At 25.2% G+C, this 19,771-nt stretch overlaps 1 protein-coding gene across 1 annotated transcript; it reads right to left on the minus strand.

Moving 5' to 3' along the window:
- Positions 1–2,445: 2,445 nt before the first annotated feature.
- LOC134837326 (organic cation transporter protein-like) lies at positions 2,446–19,506 on the minus strand. Its single transcript, XM_063852696.1, has 9 exons — positions 19,421–19,506; positions 6,463–6,710; positions 6,262–6,402; positions 4,035–4,269; positions 3,710–3,977; positions 3,344–3,641; positions 3,109–3,289; positions 2,903–3,048; positions 2,446–2,843 (listed from the first exon to the last, which is right to left on the minus strand). Exons 1-9 carry the CDS (start codon positions 19,449–19,451, stop codon positions 2,718–2,720), a joined length of 1,674 nt encoding a protein of 557 aa, XP_063708766.1. The 5' UTR covers positions 19,452–19,506; the 3' UTR covers positions 2,446–2,717.
- Positions 19,507–19,771: the final 265 nt, after the last annotated feature.

A 19,771-nucleotide genomic window follows, 5' to 3' on the forward strand; every position in this document is an offset into this window, starting at 1 on the left:
CCAAAAAAAAAGATTAGAAGTGCAAAAAAACGAACAACTTTGATGAACGTAAATAAGAAGAGTAACAAACAACAAGAATTATAATAAGTCACAAAAAATAATGTTATATGTTTCGTCCTTTATATAAGACAACAAGTATTAATTATACTAAAATATACTTAAAAATGACACAAAATGTGTATAACCAGACAAAAACATTACATATAAACAAAAAAAATAAGTAAATATTAAAATGTGGTGTATTGACTGTATAATTGAAAGCTAAATAGTAAAAATAAACATTTTCAAAGAAATGAGCTCTCACTTTCTCCTTACATGTATTTTGTATTCACCATCATTTCTATATTTACAAAATATCATGTATGTATATAATAATGTGGTAATGTTGCAAATATTCCAGAATATCCAACATTATTATGTCGAAAAAAAATATAATAAAAAAAAAACTATCTAAGTACTCTTTTGAAATTCCTGAGAAAGAAAACTAACAAAAAAAAAAGTTCAAATACTGAACACATACTTTTGTATTAAATAATAAAAAAAATGGTAAAAATATCTCTAAAATGGTAATAGAATTATCATAAAGTTACTTCTGAATCTATACAATCTTTTAAAAAATACATTTTCTTACAATGCCGAAATAAACTGTTACTTTGATAAAAATGAAAAATTGCATTCTTTATCAAATTACATATGTTATTTCAATCCTGTACTGTCATAGTTGCTTGCAAAATTATATTATATATTTAAAGAAAAAAATAGTTAAAGTTAAAAGAATGTTACATGAAATTGGTTTATAAACGAAAAAAAAACTAAAGATGTGTAATTTGAAAACATCATCTACTCACACATATATAAAAAAAATCTGTTGTTTTGAAGAAATCGAGTATAGATTAAAATAAAAAAAAAAAATAAAAAACATATTTATACAAAAAAAAAACATATATATTGTGAAGCGGAGCTTTTTTCAACAAGGTTGTAGCAAAACTAATATTGCATCTTTATTGAGTTTGTTTAATTAAAGTTAAATTATAATGTTAAGTTTTAATACTATACAATACAATACAATCAATTTTGTTGTCACCATCAAAAGACCGACGCATGTTTTATATATAATTTATACTAACAAAGTAATATTTTTATCATTAAGCTAACTTTATTAGCAATTTTTTATGATTAATAAATTTAATATTATTATTATGTATTATTATTAAAAAAAAAAGAAAAAAGATAAATAAAAGGAAACTTACTAATAATATTAATAATTATAATAAATATATATATAATGATAATGAAGAAACCGAAAAGATTTTTTGGAAAGAAGAAATATCTCACACAAAATAATATTAAAATGAAAAAAATATATATAAAAATTAAATAAATGCAAAATAGAATTGTGAGTATATTTAATATAAAAAAAGAAGAAAAAAATAAAGGAAATAATGTATGTTGACATAAGATAATGTTGTTTGTTTCATTATACTTACTTTTGAAGACTTCCCTTAACTTTGATTAAATTTGAAAAAATAAAACTTTAGTTATACATTAAGTCAAATATGCATGACTTTTATTTTTTTATACTCTCTACATTGTGGATGAACATACATTTATATAATTTTTAACACTAACTACTCTCAAAATGGTACATTTTTGTTTGTTTTTTTGAAATAACATTCACACTCAATACATTTATTTGATCGCCTTCAACGATTAATTCCACTAAGTTTTGCACTATACATTAAATTCTGTTGATTTTTTTCTAATTTTGATTTTTTTTATTTTGAATTTGGTAGAAACGATTACTATTTTTTTTTGTGTGTGCTTCGCTACTTATTTAAATATTTTTTTTTATTTAAAGAAAAAATTATTTAATAATAATGATAATAATAAAAAATCCATTTTATTTATGTTTATTTGGTCCAGCCAAATTTTGTATCTTTTAAAAACCTGTTAGAAATATTTTTTTTATTGTTAAATATTTTTCTATTTCCACTAATGTAGTTTACTCTTTTGCTGTTATTATTTCAAATAAATGCTATTATTGTGATACTTTTACTTTTTTTTTCTATTTTTACGATTATTATATATGTTAATTTTTATCTGCAACTTTTTGTTCAATTGACGCTTAGTGCCATGTATTACAGACTTGTGTTTATTTATCTAATTGACGACACATTGATAAGTTTTTTTTTTCATTAATTTTAGTAACCAATAAATTATACTGAAATTTTAACAAAATTATTATTTAGAGAGAATTATTAATGTTGTAAGTACGTAATAATTTAAACAAATTATATTTTATGTGTAAAAAATTATTATACATCCTCTTCTGATATAACAATAATTGACAATTTAATGGAATCCTATTAAAATGTTGCTAAATTTTTTTCATTAAATATAATTTATATGGCTAAAACTACATAAATAATATTTTGCACTATTTTTATAACTATAATACGGCTGTAATGTAGTTATTACATATATTTTTTTAAACATTCATTCATTGAAGTTCTACATTTTTTTCATGTTACGAATTTTCATATCGCCGATTTTAATAATTTTGTGACAATTTCGCAGGTAATTTAATATTTTTTGTTTCTTCCGATATAAGGAAAGGATTCGATTTCGTCCCTCAAATTAAGAAATTTTCAATCATATTATTCCACGAATTGTTTAAAATAGCATAAATTGTTAATTTTGGGTTGTTGCCTATTATCTTATCTTCTTCGATCTAAATCTGTGGCAGGAATTATGCGATTTTCCGGTAAAAACATTACGACAATAGCACCGAACCAACACCAAGCAGTGAGAATTGCCATAAATAAGTATACCTGGATTCTCGTCTGAAAAATTTTTTTTAGAAAATTATTTGTTAAAAAAGTTATTTTTGAAGAAAACTTACCAACATCGACAAATAAGGTGTTAAAATGAGCGCAAATCCAGCAGAAACGTTGCAAGCTCCCACACCGATATTCCGAATGGCAGTGGGATAAAGTTCTGCCGTGTAAACTGGCATTATAGTGTTACCAGCACTAATTGTGAATTTTCCTATAAGATCAATTTTTGAAGAGAAAATTCCTGAAAAATTGTGAAAATTTTAATATTTACCAATCATGACGAAAGTTAATTTGACCGAAAGCATTTCGTCGTTTCCCTCCATTATGGCAGCTCCTAAACACGCCAGACCTGCTGTCATCAATGTTCCGCAAAATAGCCATTTCTTGCCTGTTTTTCCGATAATGTACATGGCAAGCGCGATCGCAGGAAGTTCGACCAGACCAGCTAAAGTCTAAAAAAAAATTACGTTAATTTAAAATTTTATAAAAAAAAAACAAAATTTTACCGAATTCAAATAAATGTTGCCACCTAATGCATTCATGTTTAATACTAATCCGTAGTAGACTAAGTTCATGGTGAACCAAATGCACAGAAAACAAAACGTAATGAGTCGCAAATATTTCGATTTAAAGAGTTCCGAGACCTCGGCATTGGATTCCTCCACAACTGGCGGTTGCAATAGCATATCCAGGTCTTCCGGTAACTCGCGTTTGTTCATAGCAGCAGCTTGTTTTACGATTTTCTTCACTTCTGCGGTTTTTCCCTTGATGAGCAACCATCTCGGTGATTCGGGAATGACGAACCTTTGTGGAAAAATTTAATTTTTATATAAGATTTTTCTAAAAATAATCGAAAAAATGTTGTTACGTACCATAACAGACACAAGAAAACACCCGGCAAGCCAATGCATAACTGAAGATATTGATAGTCTTGCGTTAGATAAGCAATTCCAGATATCATGATGTAAGAAACAGGTAATGGGAATAAATTGTACATGCCAGCGATCGTTTGCCACTTGCCATCGACAAACTCCATTGCCAATATTAGACCGGCATATGTGACAGACACGGAAACGAGACCCAGCAATGCTCTCAGACAGAGATAAAGTTCAAAGGAATCGGCAAAATACAGTGCCAAGCCTGAAATTAATCAAAAAATTCAATAAAAATAATATTTTTCTCAAGAATTTAATTCACCAAAAAACGTTTGTAATACTGCTGAAATAAACAAAAGACGTTTCCTTCCAAATTTGTCCGACAAGACGCCACTTACGATGCCGCCCGACGCAACACCTACCAAGAAAAACATTTCCGCGACATTTTTCAGCCATTCCTTGTCGCACACGAGTTTCCATTGTGACGTCCACGTGTTGCCGAGATCATCCTCTTTGAATTCCCAGTCCGTGCAGGAAATCATGCCACTTTGTAATCTCTGCGAACATGAAAAACATGCAAATAAATGTAAATATTGGTTGGATGCCAACGACAAAAAAAAAGGTGATGATTTATACGACAAAATTTTCTAAATAAATAAATATGAATTTATTATATGTGTTCTCGTGAATTTGTTCTCACATGCATAACTTTTAATTAATATCATATCGGTTCACTTTCAAATTGAAGAAGCTCAAAATAGATTAAGTTCAAGCGAGTGTTCTGTCTCTCAATATGCTGCTTAGGTATAGATTTAATTGCATTTCTCATGTTTTCGTCATCGTTACTTGTTTCGCATGGAGATGCAATGAACAAAAATGTTTCATGTTTTTTCTTTTTTTTTATTTTAAGAATTATTTTAAGAAATTTTATTGTGAAAGATAATTTAAAAAAATAACAAAATTAAATTTTTTAGATAAATTTTGAATTTTAAGTTTTATCATAATTTTTTTTTTTAAATTTTGATATTTAAATTAAATCTTGATTTTTGTCAAATATTATTATTAAAAATTAATTTTCTAAAATTTAATTTTTTTATGATAATTTTAGTGAATATAGGTATTTAAAATTTTCTGTCAAAAGTAGTATGTATTGTTTTTTTACCGAAATATATTTAATTTATTTCTCAACATTTTTAACTTATTAGCAATTTTTCCATCAATTAATAATATTAATAAAATATTTATAATTTTTAATTAATAAATCTAAAATATATTTAAAGCTTTTCATTTAGTTTTGGCCTAAATTCTTAAGTATTTTTATTTATTTTTTTTTAATTTTCTATTTTTTTGAAATTTAAAAAATTTTAATTATATATTTTTTTTTTAATTTTTAATTTTTTTTTAATTTAATTTAATAAAAATTTTTTTTAATTTTAATAAAAATTTTTTTTGTTGTAAAAAAATTTGTCGGTAAATTTAAAAGAACAAAATTTTTAAATTAATAAAAATAATTTTAAAATATATATTGAGAAATAAAAAAAATAAATATTAAATCAATTAATATTAAAAATACATATTATCAATAAATATTAAAAACTTTACTTTCACGTATTTTTTTAGAAAAAAAAAATAAGAACTTGTTTCAAATAGTTTTTTTTAAATAAAACTAAAAATTTTAATGTTTTATTTAATTAATTAAAACATTTAATTAAAATTTATTTTGTTAAATATTTTTAAAACTTGTGAAAAATAAAAAAAAAATTATAAAGTTATGTTCAAAAAAAAATTAATTAATTCTAATATTGAGAAACATTTTCATTTATTGCTCCGTCCTCATGTAAAACTGTTTCACATATCGCCGAGAAAACTTTGTTAGTAAAGGCTAATTAATGCAAATGAGTTAATGTTTTGAGCATGAGTTCTGAGAACCAAAACAAATGTTCGCTAATATCTCGTGAATATTTTATCTATTAATTAGCATTTGGGGGTTGGAGGAGGGTGTCATATATTGTTATCATAATGTGAGATAAATTTCCGAACAAGCGAGACATGTAAATCTTTTGTACCAATTTGCATTAAAAGGGAATTATTTACAGAATCTTAAGATTAGTTTCGAGAAGATATTTATATTTAAGTAGAAGGAGTTAGACAAAGTTGAGTGATCATGAAATATTAATCAAAGGACCATTTGAAAGCCGATTAAACTCACAAAATCTCATCAGACACAAATTGACGTTGGTCCATTAAAATAATTTTGAGCATTTACGTATTAATTACCAACCATAATTTTGTGTAATTTCTGTGTTTGAGGCTTTATCAATTACGTACTTTATGCGAAGAGAGACAGAATCTGCGCAAAATTGTTTCTCATATGTGGTTGGGAATTAAATTGGTTTTATGTGAACCATGAAATTGCTTTCTAGGTGCATCGTTTTAATTGCTTGTAACGAGTTGACGTAATTTTTTTGGACATTAAAATTAAAAGTGGATTGTTACTGGCAATTATCGTCTGCCAGATGCAAATTCGCATTTTAAGATAAAAAACTTGCCTGTTGTTCGTCGACTAGATGATCGTAATTCAGGTCATACATGCTGCAATTACTTGATGAATTTGAGTATTTTATCCATTCTGCTATGGAATAGTTGGAAAAACGTTCGGGCCTTTTGCACCAATAAACCTTATCGGCTGCCTAATGGACAAAAAAAATAAATTTCGACGCAAAAAAGAAGAAAATCGAGAAAAATCTCACCTGAAACGTCGGCGAATAAATGTGAAATGTATTTGGAACTTGAAATAAAGCTAATAATAGGGTCATAAGAAACTGCCATCTGCCGTAATCGCCTATCAGTGTCCCGATTATATCACATTCGTCATCGGCAAGTTGGTGTGCCGCCGTGCCAGACTGATGTTTCCCGTCTTCCGGGCATTTTAGTGATAAATCTGTTTCATTATTTGACCCCGTGGAATTGACCATTACATCGGATTTCCGTAAGTTGACTGCAAATAAACAAAGAAAAAAAATAAAATAGTAAAAAACTTGATACGACTGCTCCGACAGAGAAGCAACATGAAAGTAGAGTTCGTAAAATGTAATTACAATTAATTTATTTACTACTTTCGTGCAAATATGTGTTCACACAAGTCCATGATCTCTCTGATATGTCGGTCAATTCTTAATTATTATCGGCATCGGCACACAGACTCAAAGGTAATCAGAGCTTCATTTAATTGATGATTGGAGATTAGTTGAAAAAGTTGCACGATATGCCGTTTGAGCTCTCGAAGGCGACTAAATTTAATTATTTGACTTTTTTTGCATCAAGATAAAAAAAGAAATAAAAATAATTTAAATTTTTCATGCTATTTTTAACGCTTTTCGATCGTAAAATGATGATTAAATTAATTTTAGTTAATGTTTAATAAAATTTTTAAGCCAACAAGTTTATTGAATAAAAATTTAATTTATTAATTTAATTAAAATTAATTTTTTAAAAATTAATAAAATTAAAATTTAGTTAAATTTAATTTAATTTAACTAAAATTTTAAATAAAATTTCAGAAAAAGCAATTTAATTTTTTAATTTTCTTTAATTTACTTTTATTTTTAAAAAAAATAGTTCGAATTTCTTCAGAAAAAGTAAAGTTCAGCTAATTTTTTTTTTTAAATTAAAATTGTTTTTGTCCCCTTTATTTAATCCGAAAACTTTTAAAAAAATTAAATTTTATTTTTAGTTAATTTTTTTTAAATAAATGTTAATTTAAATTAAATTATTTTTTTTAATTTAATTTTTTGTAAAGAATTTTTCTATTAAAAAATACAAGAAAAATATTTGAAAAAGAAATAATTTTTCAATTTTTATTTTTTAAAAATTGATAAACATAAAAAAAGTAAAATAAATTAATTTATTCGCCTTAAATAAAACAAAAAACATTTTTTCTCAAATAAAAAAATGTGATATGCCAATAACCCTTTAATTAAAACGACCTCTTGTCGCAGCTACTTGTGTAATTTTATGCTTTGAAGGCTCGACATGTGCACAAGAGCCTCTCATACGTACTCGTGACTGCACACAGGAATACATAATGTGTGAACTTAATCGAAAAATTATCTTCTCATCATGAGAAAAGTTTCTGCCAGAGGGTACGACACAAAACTTGATGTCACAAACAAAAGGTGTGTGTGTAGCGAAAATCCTTAAAATTTTGTAAAAGCGCACCCTTTACAACGGCACGTCGCTCATCATGTCACGCGGAAAACAAACACGACACGAAATGTGATCTTTTTTTCACAAGACGTTGCATCAAATTAGTCACCTTGATTTAATTAAATAAAAAAATACATCTTGGCGCGCGCATTTTTTTCTTTCTCTCTCGTTTGCATGAATTTCTATAAAATTTTAATACGCGCGCCGGAAAACTGACACATTTACTTTGGAAAATGCGGTGCATGCCTCCCCTTTCCGACTGATAATGAGTTTATAATTAAAACAAACTAACCCACTAATTTTAAATAAATTTTACACTATCTTAGAAATTGTCTCATTAAATATTAATTAGAACGAGATAAATTTTTATTTTATTTTTTTTTTTGCCAACTGAGGAAACAAACAAATTCGTGTTTATTTACGCGGGGTTTGTGGTAAAATAAAATAAAATTGACTGGCGCTGTCGTCACCAACTAGTGTCTATGATTATTTGGCGCGTCGCCAAACGAAAGAGGTTGAGATAGTCACATTTTAAACGGATTTAAAGTAATCATCAAGTGTTGTAGTAAATATTTGCGCGATTGTCTGTTTGTAAAAGCAAATGCTCTTCAAACAAAATTCAATACTTTGTCTGCGCGAAATTGATTTCCATTAATTTTTGGCGACAAAAAAAAATAAATAAATTGCAATTATTTGTGAGAAAATGGGAGATCTGGAATTATTGACGTAAAAATAACTTTTAATTATATTATTTCGCGTGTTTCGTATTTTTAATGGTCTATTTTAAGAAATAATTTTAGATTATATTTTTTTTTGTATCAGCCGGAAATAAAAAAAAAATTAAACAAAAATTAGATATTTTTTTAAACTAAAAAATAGTTAAAATGATTTGATGACATTTTTATTTATTTATTTTTTTTATTTAACTTTGAATTTTCTTTTTTTTTATTTATTTTCTGTCTTTTATAAAAATTTATATTATTCATAAATCTTTCAGAAAATAATATTGTTTTAAAAAATTATTTCATATTTTAATTAAACAAAATTTTTTATAAATAAAATATTCATAATATTTTAATATTTTTATGAAATTTTGCACGTCTTTAGAAAATATTTTTATTTTTTTCAATTCGGCAAATTTTTTAATAAAATATTTTTTTTAAATTAAATTAATTATTTTAATTAATAAAAAATTATTTTAAATATGAAAATTTTTAATTTTACATTTAAATATTAAATAAATTAAAATTATTAATTAATTTTTTTATTTAAATTAAATTAATCAATAAAAAAATATTTTAAACTTGAAAATTCTTAATTTTACATTTAAATATTAAATTAATTTAAATTAAATTAATTATTGTAATTAATAAAATCAAATAAAATATTATTTTACTAATAAAAATGTATTGTTTAATTTTATTTTAATTAAATTATTAATTTTTTAATTTAAAATTAATTAAATATTTAATTTAAAATTTTTTTCAGCTCTTCACATGAACAACCACGCTTGGCGCGTGATATAAAAGAAATTTGACAAGTAATTCTGATAATCTACTGCACTGCCTACCGTACTTGACAAATTGTGACCTCATATCGCAGGCAATAATAATTAGCAATGTACACAGAAAATGTGTGACTTGCTGTCTAGCCAGTAAGTAGCTCGGACAGAGAAAGAGAGAGGCAGAACAAATGTGTCAATTGCAAACAGATGTTCTCGTTGCTCGTCATTTTGGCTACAATAACAATTATTAGACAACAAACTACCGAACACGTGCTTTTCGTGTGATTCTGATTGACCAACAAACATTTTTCTTACCTTCTTCACTCATAATTTTTTTTTCTCAAAAATTTTCCAAATTTTACAATAATTGACCACTGTGATTTTTGTTTCACGTGTGTGATATGTTTTACATTTCTTGAGAATTTTTTATTTTTTTTTTGTATCACTTTTCTTCTTTAGTTTTCATTTTTTTTTGTCATTCACTTTTTCACTGCTTGTTGATTTTCTTGTTGAGTCGCGTGCGATGCACTGTTTCAAACGAAAAAAAAAATGTCTAAATGTAATTCAAATAATTTTCTAACTTGTTGAACATTAAAAACGGTGTGAGAAAAATAATTTTTCAACAAAAACACTTGCACATAGTTTTGAAAAGATGACGAGGGAGGCTTAAATATTTGAAATACTTGAATTTCGTTTTCTTGTCATCAACGCGCCGACAACATCAAAGCAAGAAAAAAAATTAAATAGAATCGTCGACGTGTTTGTTGTAACTGAAAGAAACCCTTTTCTCGATGAATGTTTTAACCGTGAGACAACGTTTTGATGACTGAACGAATTTTTTGCCACTAAAGAAGACGTTTCGCAAAATATTTAATTATTTTGTCACAAACTATTTAGTTGAACGCCAAAAAAATGTATTTCATCGAGAGAGAATTTTTTTAATTTTGTGATTCTTTCGATAAAAATAACACGCAAACACTTGGACTTTGATTGAATCCAAGGATTTTGCGAGATTTATGGCATTATGTTATGACAGTCGCTGAGTTTTGGTTCCTGTGTTCTTTGATAATAATATTTATTTGATGTTCGCTCGCGTATGTGAAAACTTGTGTCTCATAATTATAAAAATTTATTTTGCGCTAAATCTGTTTTATTTGTTCCCACAGATTCTTCGGGCGTCTCAAATAAATTTTTTTATTCGACAAAAAAAAAACTAATAAAATAAAATAAACGTTCAGTTAAGATAAGTATTTTTGGCGCAGTGTCAAAGCTAGTTTAATACGATTAGGACCACATTAAATATAATCGTCATCATGGTGATAAAATTTTCTTCAAATCCTGTGCCATAATACATAGTTTGTCATGCGTGTGATTTATATTCAAGCGAAATCACTCAAACAGTTAATCTTCTTAAACGGAGTGATGATGACGAGAATGCCATGTCCTGATACCGGTAAGCATGCACTAAGACAACAGGAGTGATAATATAATAAAATGGATCTCTAAATATTAAATGGCCATCGTAACGTAATGATGAACATAATTTAATGGTTCCATAGAGACAAATGATTTACTTCCACTTTTCTGGTGAAAAGGCATTGTTCCGCGCAGATTACATTGTTTTCGATATGTTTGTGAAGCGAGAATGAATAAATGGACAAGGAGATTACGTTGTGATTTTTACCGCAGTTTGGAACATTTTTTAAAAAGTACGGAGTCTTGTGCGTTTTTATGTCTGTCCGTTTAATGTTAATTTAAAAAAATTAGCGAAAATATCAATAATTCAGAAATTTTAGAAAAATATTATAGAAAATTAATTGATTTTAGAGGAAAATTAAAAAAAAATATATAAAATAAAACAAACTATGTCAAAGAAATTTTTTTTTCAGTTTAATTTTTTTGGCAGTTTTGAGTTATAAAATGATTAAAAATGATAACTTAGAGCCCTCTGACAAATTTTTATCCATTTTTTTTTTTTCAATTTCAATTTTTTGGCAGTTTTGAGTTATAAAATGATTAAAAATGATAAATTAGAGCCCTCTGACAAATTTTTATCCATTTGGAGCAAGATTTGACAAAAATGGCTTTGACACAGTTTTTGACACAGTTTTTTTGCTCTTGATTTAGTTTTCAAAAAAAAAACTATGTCAAAGAAAAATTTTTTTTTTCAGTTTCAATTTTTTGGCAGTTTTGAGTTGCAAAATGATTAAAAATGATAAATTAATAACAAGAAATACATAAAAATTACCAAATTTAGCAAAAAACCATTTTTTTTTTAATAATTTGTAATTTTTTAGCAGTTTTTGAAAAGTTTTGACAAAAATAGCTGAAAACTCTAATTATTCAAAAATAATTTTAAATATTAAAAATAATCATTAGAAAATTATTGATTTATTTTTAATGATTTTTTATTTGAATTTGATCAAAAAACTAAAATAAAAATATAAAATCAAACATTATTTAAATATTTTAAAATACCGAAATAGATGTGAAATAGTATTAATTTTTTTTTTTAAATAATATTCTTAATAATTTGTGTTGAATATAAAATAGATAAATGTAAAAATTCAAAATATATATAAATATAAAAATTCTAAAAAAAATCAAAATACGCTTAAGTTGTTCATGTAAGGGTTACTCTTTTAACTTTTTTTTAACAATCCTTGACCATATACATTTCTTTTTCAAGATATACTGAATGCGATAATCCAATAATAAAGATAAAATGTTAACATGGATTGAATATGGACAAAAGTTTATCATCTCGAATATACATTTTTCTATATATGTATAAAAACTCAATAAAAAAAGAGGAAAACCACTTTAGTATATAAATAATATAATAATATTATTATTGATATAATTTTTCCCCCGAGTAAATAAGTTAATGTGAGATAAATAACAGGAAAGAACGGGAAAAAGCCAATATAATTGATCTAAACTTTATAAAGTTAGTTTTTCCTCAATCATTTATCTTCTACATTCTTCAAGTAATGTAACGAAGATTAAGTACTTGATATCTCCATTCATACAAGAGAAAAAAAAGAAAAAAACAACTAAACTAATTACAATAGTTATTTTATCTTTATTGAGTATCATCAATAAAGTGGATGCCCTGTTGGCAACTTGCTAACCGAAAAAGTCGAGAATACAAAAACGCACAAGTGATTTAATTTCCTGGCGCGTGCTGCTAAATAGTCGAGCACTCCCAATAACTTTTCAAGTGTCATTAAATGTATGATGGCAAATATAATCGAATCAAAATGATAAACGGAAGTGCTTTCATACATTTATGTCGTAATATTACTTATTTTTTTGTATGAACTGAATAGCACTTGTCCTCGTCGTAATAATTCAGAAAAGAAAAAGTTTTGGAGAGCTCGTATAAATAATTTGGTTTTCCTCATGCGTGTGATTTATTTTTTGCGTGGACTTACTACTTCAAGAGGATGGTTTGTTGGGAAATTAATAAAAATAAAATATATTTTTATAGAATCTGCTGAACGCGGAACATATATCTTTTAGATATGAAGTAAGTATCAAATGAAAGAGAATTGAGTTACATTTTAAACAAGTTAATTGGATTAAATTTGTACTAAAAACGGTGTTGTGTAGGTTTTTGTTTTGTTTATTCTCGACTATTTTATATTTATTTGTCATTATGTTTTTTTTTTAATTCCAGAGATGGAATAGTTTTAAAATTACAAAAGGGTCCCTCAATTTTTTTGTTATAAATTCATATTTTAAAAATTATAAATAATTTTATTAATAATTTATTAATTATCAAAAAAAAATGTTTCAATATAATAAAATATATTTTTAAAAAATTGTTGAATTTTATTATTATAAAATTTATTATTTTTTTATAAAGTTAATTAATTAATTATTAAATTATGTTTCAATTATTTATAAAATAATTAATAATTTAATTTAAAATAAATTTTGTTTAAAAAAATGTAAAAATAAATAAAATTCATTGAATATCAAATTTACTTCAGTTGAAAAAATAAAAATATACAATGCAATTTTGATTGTTGAATTTAATCAAATTATTATAAAATTTATTTATTTTTTTAAAAAGTTAATTTTTATTTGTCAATAGTTAAATATTAATATTATAAATATTCAAATGAACATTATAACTTAATAAAATTTATAGTTATGAATTAAATTTAAAAAAAAATTAAGAATCAAAATTCTGAATTTTTCCATAAACGTAAATTAATTATAATTATTATTTATAATATAGTTTTTTAATTTTATTTTATTATATATGTATATAAATTTATTATATACGTTATTTTGATTTTGATTAAAAACAAGTTTTATAGATTTTTTTTTTAATTTTTCGATCTTCTAATTAATTTAATCTTTTTAATCTGAAATATAAACAAAAAAAAACTATGTTTTTGCATATTAAAATTAAAATTGCTTTGATTGCAATATGAATAAAAATTATAATATTTAGGTAAATAATTTTTTTTGCTAAATTAATTTATTTTTCAGAAAAATATACATTTCGACAGTCCATCTCTTTTAATATCTCATAAATTTATAATATGAATTTCATTTTAAAAAAAAACAAATTAAATTTTATTATTTTATGATGAATTAAAAAAAATAATAATTTTATGACACTTTAAAAAAAATCATCAATTAACACAATTATTAAAAATATCATTCATATAATTTTTGAAAAGAAAAGAAATGTAAATTATTAACACGTCAAAACATTGTGGCTTCAGAAAAAAATAAACAAAACCAACACTGGCAACAATAACAACAACAATATAATAGTAAGGAGTATAATAAAAGTCAAGTGTCTATTGTAGTACTACAATATTCTGGTAGCAAGCAAGCAAGTAAGCAACAACAAAAAAAAACTACTACAATGTGGATAGAAAATACTCTTAGAGGTACACAAACACACACTTCTCATCAATATTATATGTGTCGCTCTGAATCTATTTATACACATTTTGTATTCATTTTGATATTATAAATTTTTTAATAGTAACTTGAGGTATGTGGCAAATAATAAATAGATATACATACGTTTTTTCACTAAAAAAAACTACGTGAGGAGACGCAACGAATGCGAGAAGGGAAAATAGGAAGAAGTAAGATTAAAAAGTTTATTCAAAATTTAAATTAATATTATTGTTTCTGCTGCGAATGCATTTTATTTAGATCGGAAAAAATACAGTTGTCTATTGCAATAAACATAAATTCACTATTTAATAGAATTTTATGATTTATTTGTTTGTTTCCTTCACTTAATTGTTATTTGAATGAATTTTAACGTGTGTTGCTGCAATGTTTTTAATTAAAAACATGCTGAAGCTCACTTTGTGTTTCTTTCGTTTTTGTTGTAAAATGTGCAAATATTTTGGTCGAAAAAAAAATAATAAATAAAAAATTTGTGTCATAAAAGCATAAATTTACACGAATTTTGTTTACACTGTAAGAATTTTAAATCTTAAAAAAATTTTTCCTCATCACAAAAATCACGTACACTTTGTTTGACTTTCTATTTACTACTGCTGCTGCTGAAAGAGAATGCCTAATCAAAACACACAACACTGTGGATGATAATAAAAATATTTTTGCACGCGTGAAACAATTTCGACCGTCTTGTGTGTTCGCTTTTCCACAACTGATCACTCTCACTTGGGTGCAAAATTATTTATTTGTTATCTTTTTTTTTTATTTTATAATTAAAATATGAACATCGTGCAGTATCGTACACATTGCCGCCGCTCATCAGTCTCTGGGTGTCGCGTATGTAAGTGCAAAAGTAGTACGCATGATCGTGATTGAGAGTAAAATTGGCATGGTCTGTGTATCATCAAGTGGAGAGGATACGTATCTTTTTCCATACAGCTATGAAAACATCTCAATATATGGCCTATTTGGGGGATACATCATCATGTCGTGGAAAGTCGCGCTGTACGTTACTCACGGAGGAGATTTAATGAAACCACCTGTAATAATTATGTGTACAAAGTAAATCTCTGCAGATTTAGGTAAGATTTGATTTTAATACAAAAACTTCTTCTGTCCTCGTCTTCGTCTTCTTGGAAGGTGGGTCATTTTTCCATTTCACGTGAATCCAATTAATTATTCCACAAACATCGCTCTTCACAAATAATTTAATCATTTCATTTATTTTTCTAATTAAATTCGTGGTCAATCGTCCTTCTTCTTCTGCTGGTCATCAATGCATGATCTCTGCGAGACGAAGAATTTTTTTACCCCACTAATTCTTAAAAATTCTCCTCTTTTTTGCTCTGTAGATACATGATGTGTGCGAGATTTTGAGATGACACTCTCCCAACTACCGACGACACGACGATGATACAACAATCGTTGCACTCAGTTCAAGTGAACTGTTCACTTAAGTAGTACCATCAGCCGAGATCTTCTTTCGCCAAATCGAAATTGTAATATTTTCGATATGTTTGCCGAAACATATCACGTCGAAGTATAGTAGAGATTCGTGGAAATGAAAATGGTAGTAATCTCTTTTTATATGATGCATAAAAACAGTATTTCACGTAGCATATGTGATGGAAAATGTAACCTTGGACCGTTATCCTCCCGACAGCCTTCACCTAAACACCACACACTACTGGCACAATCTATCTATTTATTGTTATGTGCAAATAAAATCCTTAGTTTTGCATTTATTGCAATGTGGATGTGTCTCGGCAAGAGGTAGATTAATGTATTTTAATGCAATATTGTAGTAAGTTGAACGAACATATTTACCCATGGATGCTTGGTCTTTTTTACTGCCGTATGTAGTGGTCGTTGATGCGTTTTAGACAGAGACAAATGGAAATAATCACAAGGTGTCGACGTAATGAACGTTTGAAGGCATATCTCTATTGACGTCACGTTTGATATTTACTGTTTACACATCGAGAACTTTTTGTCATTCTAGTTCAAATATAATTTATTGGAATTAATTTTTTAAGCTAAATTGCTCATTTTTAAGAATATTACTTGCTTTCACCTTTTTTATCATAAAATTATAAATAATAATTGAAAGTTAAAATTTTTTATATAATTTAAATTTAATTATTCTTAACTTTCATTTATAAATTATAAATGAGGATTTTTTTTATTAAATCCAGGATATTTTTTGATTTTTTTTTATTTAATTTTTAATTAATTTAGTAATTTTATAGTAGATATTTCTTAAAATCCGTAAAATCGATACGAATTCAAAAAATGGTAATAATTAATGGAACATCAATTTTGAAGTTAATAAAAAATATTTTTTCATTAAATTTTAGAATTTTTTTTTCAAAAAAAAAATTTTTATGATATTAATTTTTTTTCAATTTTAATTAAAATATTTTTTCAATTTTTAAAATAAATTAATAAAAATTCGTTAAAATAATTCATTCTCACAAATTGAAAATTTTTAAAAAATTTGACATTTGTTAAAAATTAAAATTTTTTATTTTTTTTATATTTTTATTTCAAAAATTTTAAAATAACGATTCATTTGGAAAACCTAATTTAGTAATTTTATTTCATTCAAAGTACATTTTTTTTCATACGAACTCAAAAAATTTTAATAATTAATGGATAATAATTTCTTGTAAAATCATGAAATAAATTAATAAAAATTCCTTAAAGTATTTCATTCTCACAAATTTAGTTGAAAAAATTTGAAATTTTGTTAAATATTCATAAGTTATACTTAAAAATGTTAATATAACGATTTTTAAAACCTATTTTCGCCAATAGAACGTATTTTATTTTTCCATAAGAATTATCTATATTACGGTATATTAAAAATTTTCTTTATATTTAAAAAATTTTATGAAAATATATTTTAAAATGGACCATTTTATTTATTATTTTAATGTTTTTGTACTTAAAATTTAGTGTTTTTAATAATAAATTTACTATTTGTAATAATCATTCAAAATAATTTTTGATATTTAATTTAATTGAATTTTTAATAAGTTAAATTAATTTAATAAATTACTTTTCAAACTTTTCTGGTAATTTTAAAATAAAGTTTTTGTTTGAATAAAATAAAAAAATTACTATTTTTATAATTATTCAAAATAATTTTTGGTATATTTTTAATAAGTTAAAATAATTTTATAAATTACTTTGAATTAAATTAAAATAAATTTTTATAATGTCTAAATTTCTTCTAAAAGTTAAAAAAAATAATATTTAAAATTAAATTATTTAAAAAATTTTTTCAATTTCTTTTCAAAACAAATTCGAAACAACTAATTTTTATTATTATTTTTTTTATTAAAAAATGTTAAAACGTAATTTTTTTTGCAACATAACTCTTTTATTTCTACTGCAATAAATTTCTTCTAAAGTTATTTGTAAGCTTTGAAACATTTTTCATCACTTTTTGTACAATACATTCAAAAATTAAACAAAGAAACTCCCAAAAAATTCTCAACAATGCACAAAAAGAATATTTAAAAACCATCGAGAGTCCAACTACAAAACTTTGCAACAATAGAAACAAACAAAAAATTAAATTTAATGTTCTTCCCTGTGTGTGTGTTGTGTATCATCATGATATTGTTGGTGATACACTTAAATCTGAAGTGCACTTATCCGCACTTAAATTCTATTGTGTGTGCATAATCGTCAAACATACTTGATTCATTCATTTACCGAGAGTTGGTGCGAGCGTGTATTTATCCAACTGAGAGAGCAGTAATTGAAACGCTGGGATGGAGCTCCATTGTATCCAAATTTCTCGTAATTGATTTGTGGACAGGTAATCGTTTTAAATGGATTTCGTTCGTTTTTGTCTTTTGAAATGCGAAAACGAAGGAAAAAGGATTAAAACTTGTTGATGTGGAAAAAAAAGTGAGCAAAAGTTCACTGAACTATAATTGTCACATCACATGTACCTTACACGTAATGAGGTAATAAATCACTTTAATGGTCTCCCCTAATTCTATTCGAACAGCGAAAAAACCTTGATCCAATTTTAAACTTTTTTTTTAGCGTGGTGTGATATAAACAAAGTATTTCCATGTTGATTCTTTTTGGATTTTTTTTTTAACTTTTTAAAGATTTATCATAAAAATCTCAAAAGAAAAAGTTTTTTTTTATTATAAATGCAGAACAATAGCAACAAGTTTGTTCATCGCAGCGGAATTTTTTAAAAGACTTTTAACCGCAATTAATTAACGACGGAGGTTTTGCGAATTTTTCATCAACCTTTCAACTTTGAAGTCAATTGTTCAAAATTTTCCTTTTGTGTCTAAAGTAGGTCATGTCGTACAATTTTCCTACGGGCTAAATTTCGCTGCATTATAACAAAATGTTTATCTTTTATTATTTATTTTTTTTGTGAAAAGGTGAAAAGGCGTCTAGATTTTCGGTCTGATATATGATAAGAAACTTTTTTTTATTATAAAAAAAAAAAAAAAAATTAAAGGAAATTTTTAGTTAAGAAAATTTTAACTTTGAAAACCGCAACTGTTTCATTCATCAATTTTTAACCACATCAAATAACAATAATTTTCACAACAAAAAAAAAGTTGAGACAACAAAAAGACGAATTTCACTCAATATGATTTAAATCAAAAAATAGGCCCACACATGCCACATATTTTTTTTATGATGGACAGATTACTTTTTGTGTAGAAGGAAATGACAATTTAGAAAAAAAAATTACGGAGAGATCATAAAGTTCTGTATAACATACAAAATAATCTAAAAAAAAAACTAAATTGTCCTAAATTTATATAAGTTAGCAACCAGATATCTTGTTTTTACACTTTTTATCATATTATATATAAAATCACGGCACACTTGTGTTTGGAGAGTTTTTGAATTAAATTACATAAAATTTTATTCTCTCTGTCTTTTGGTCTGACTTTTATTCGTTATCACGTATATTTTATGTGTGTCGAAAAGGTATGAAATTAATTTGCTCTTTCACAGATTGTTGCTTCGTCTAATTAAAAAGCCAGATGTTTATTTAAACTTACGTTCGTAGAGAATTGCTTGAGTAGCCTCCATGTTAATTTCCTCTCCTTTTCCTTTTACATTCCTTCAAATTGCGATATTCCTTCAAAGCAGACACTTTTTTTTTATTAAAATATTTTTCCAAAAATTTAATCCTTGTTTTATTGTCTCAATTTGCAGATCATAATATTTTTCCGCGAAGCACAATTAACGCGTAAACCACAATTTTTGGAGCAATAAAAAAAACAAAAGTTTTTAATCTAGCAACATTCTAGAGTTTTATCGTCTTTTTGTTGTTTTTGAGCTCGCTGCTACGTCAAAGGTTTAAATCAAACTGATGAGAGTCGTGAATTTAAAATCAGTTTGCACCTATA

The sequence above is a fragment of the Culicoides brevitarsis genome, chromosome 1 (assembly GCF_036172545.1).
Source record: "Culicoides brevitarsis isolate CSIRO-B50_1 chromosome 1, AGI_CSIRO_Cbre_v1, whole genome shotgun sequence".
NCBI lineage: Eukaryota > Metazoa > Arthropoda > Insecta > Diptera > Ceratopogonidae > Culicoides > Culicoides brevitarsis.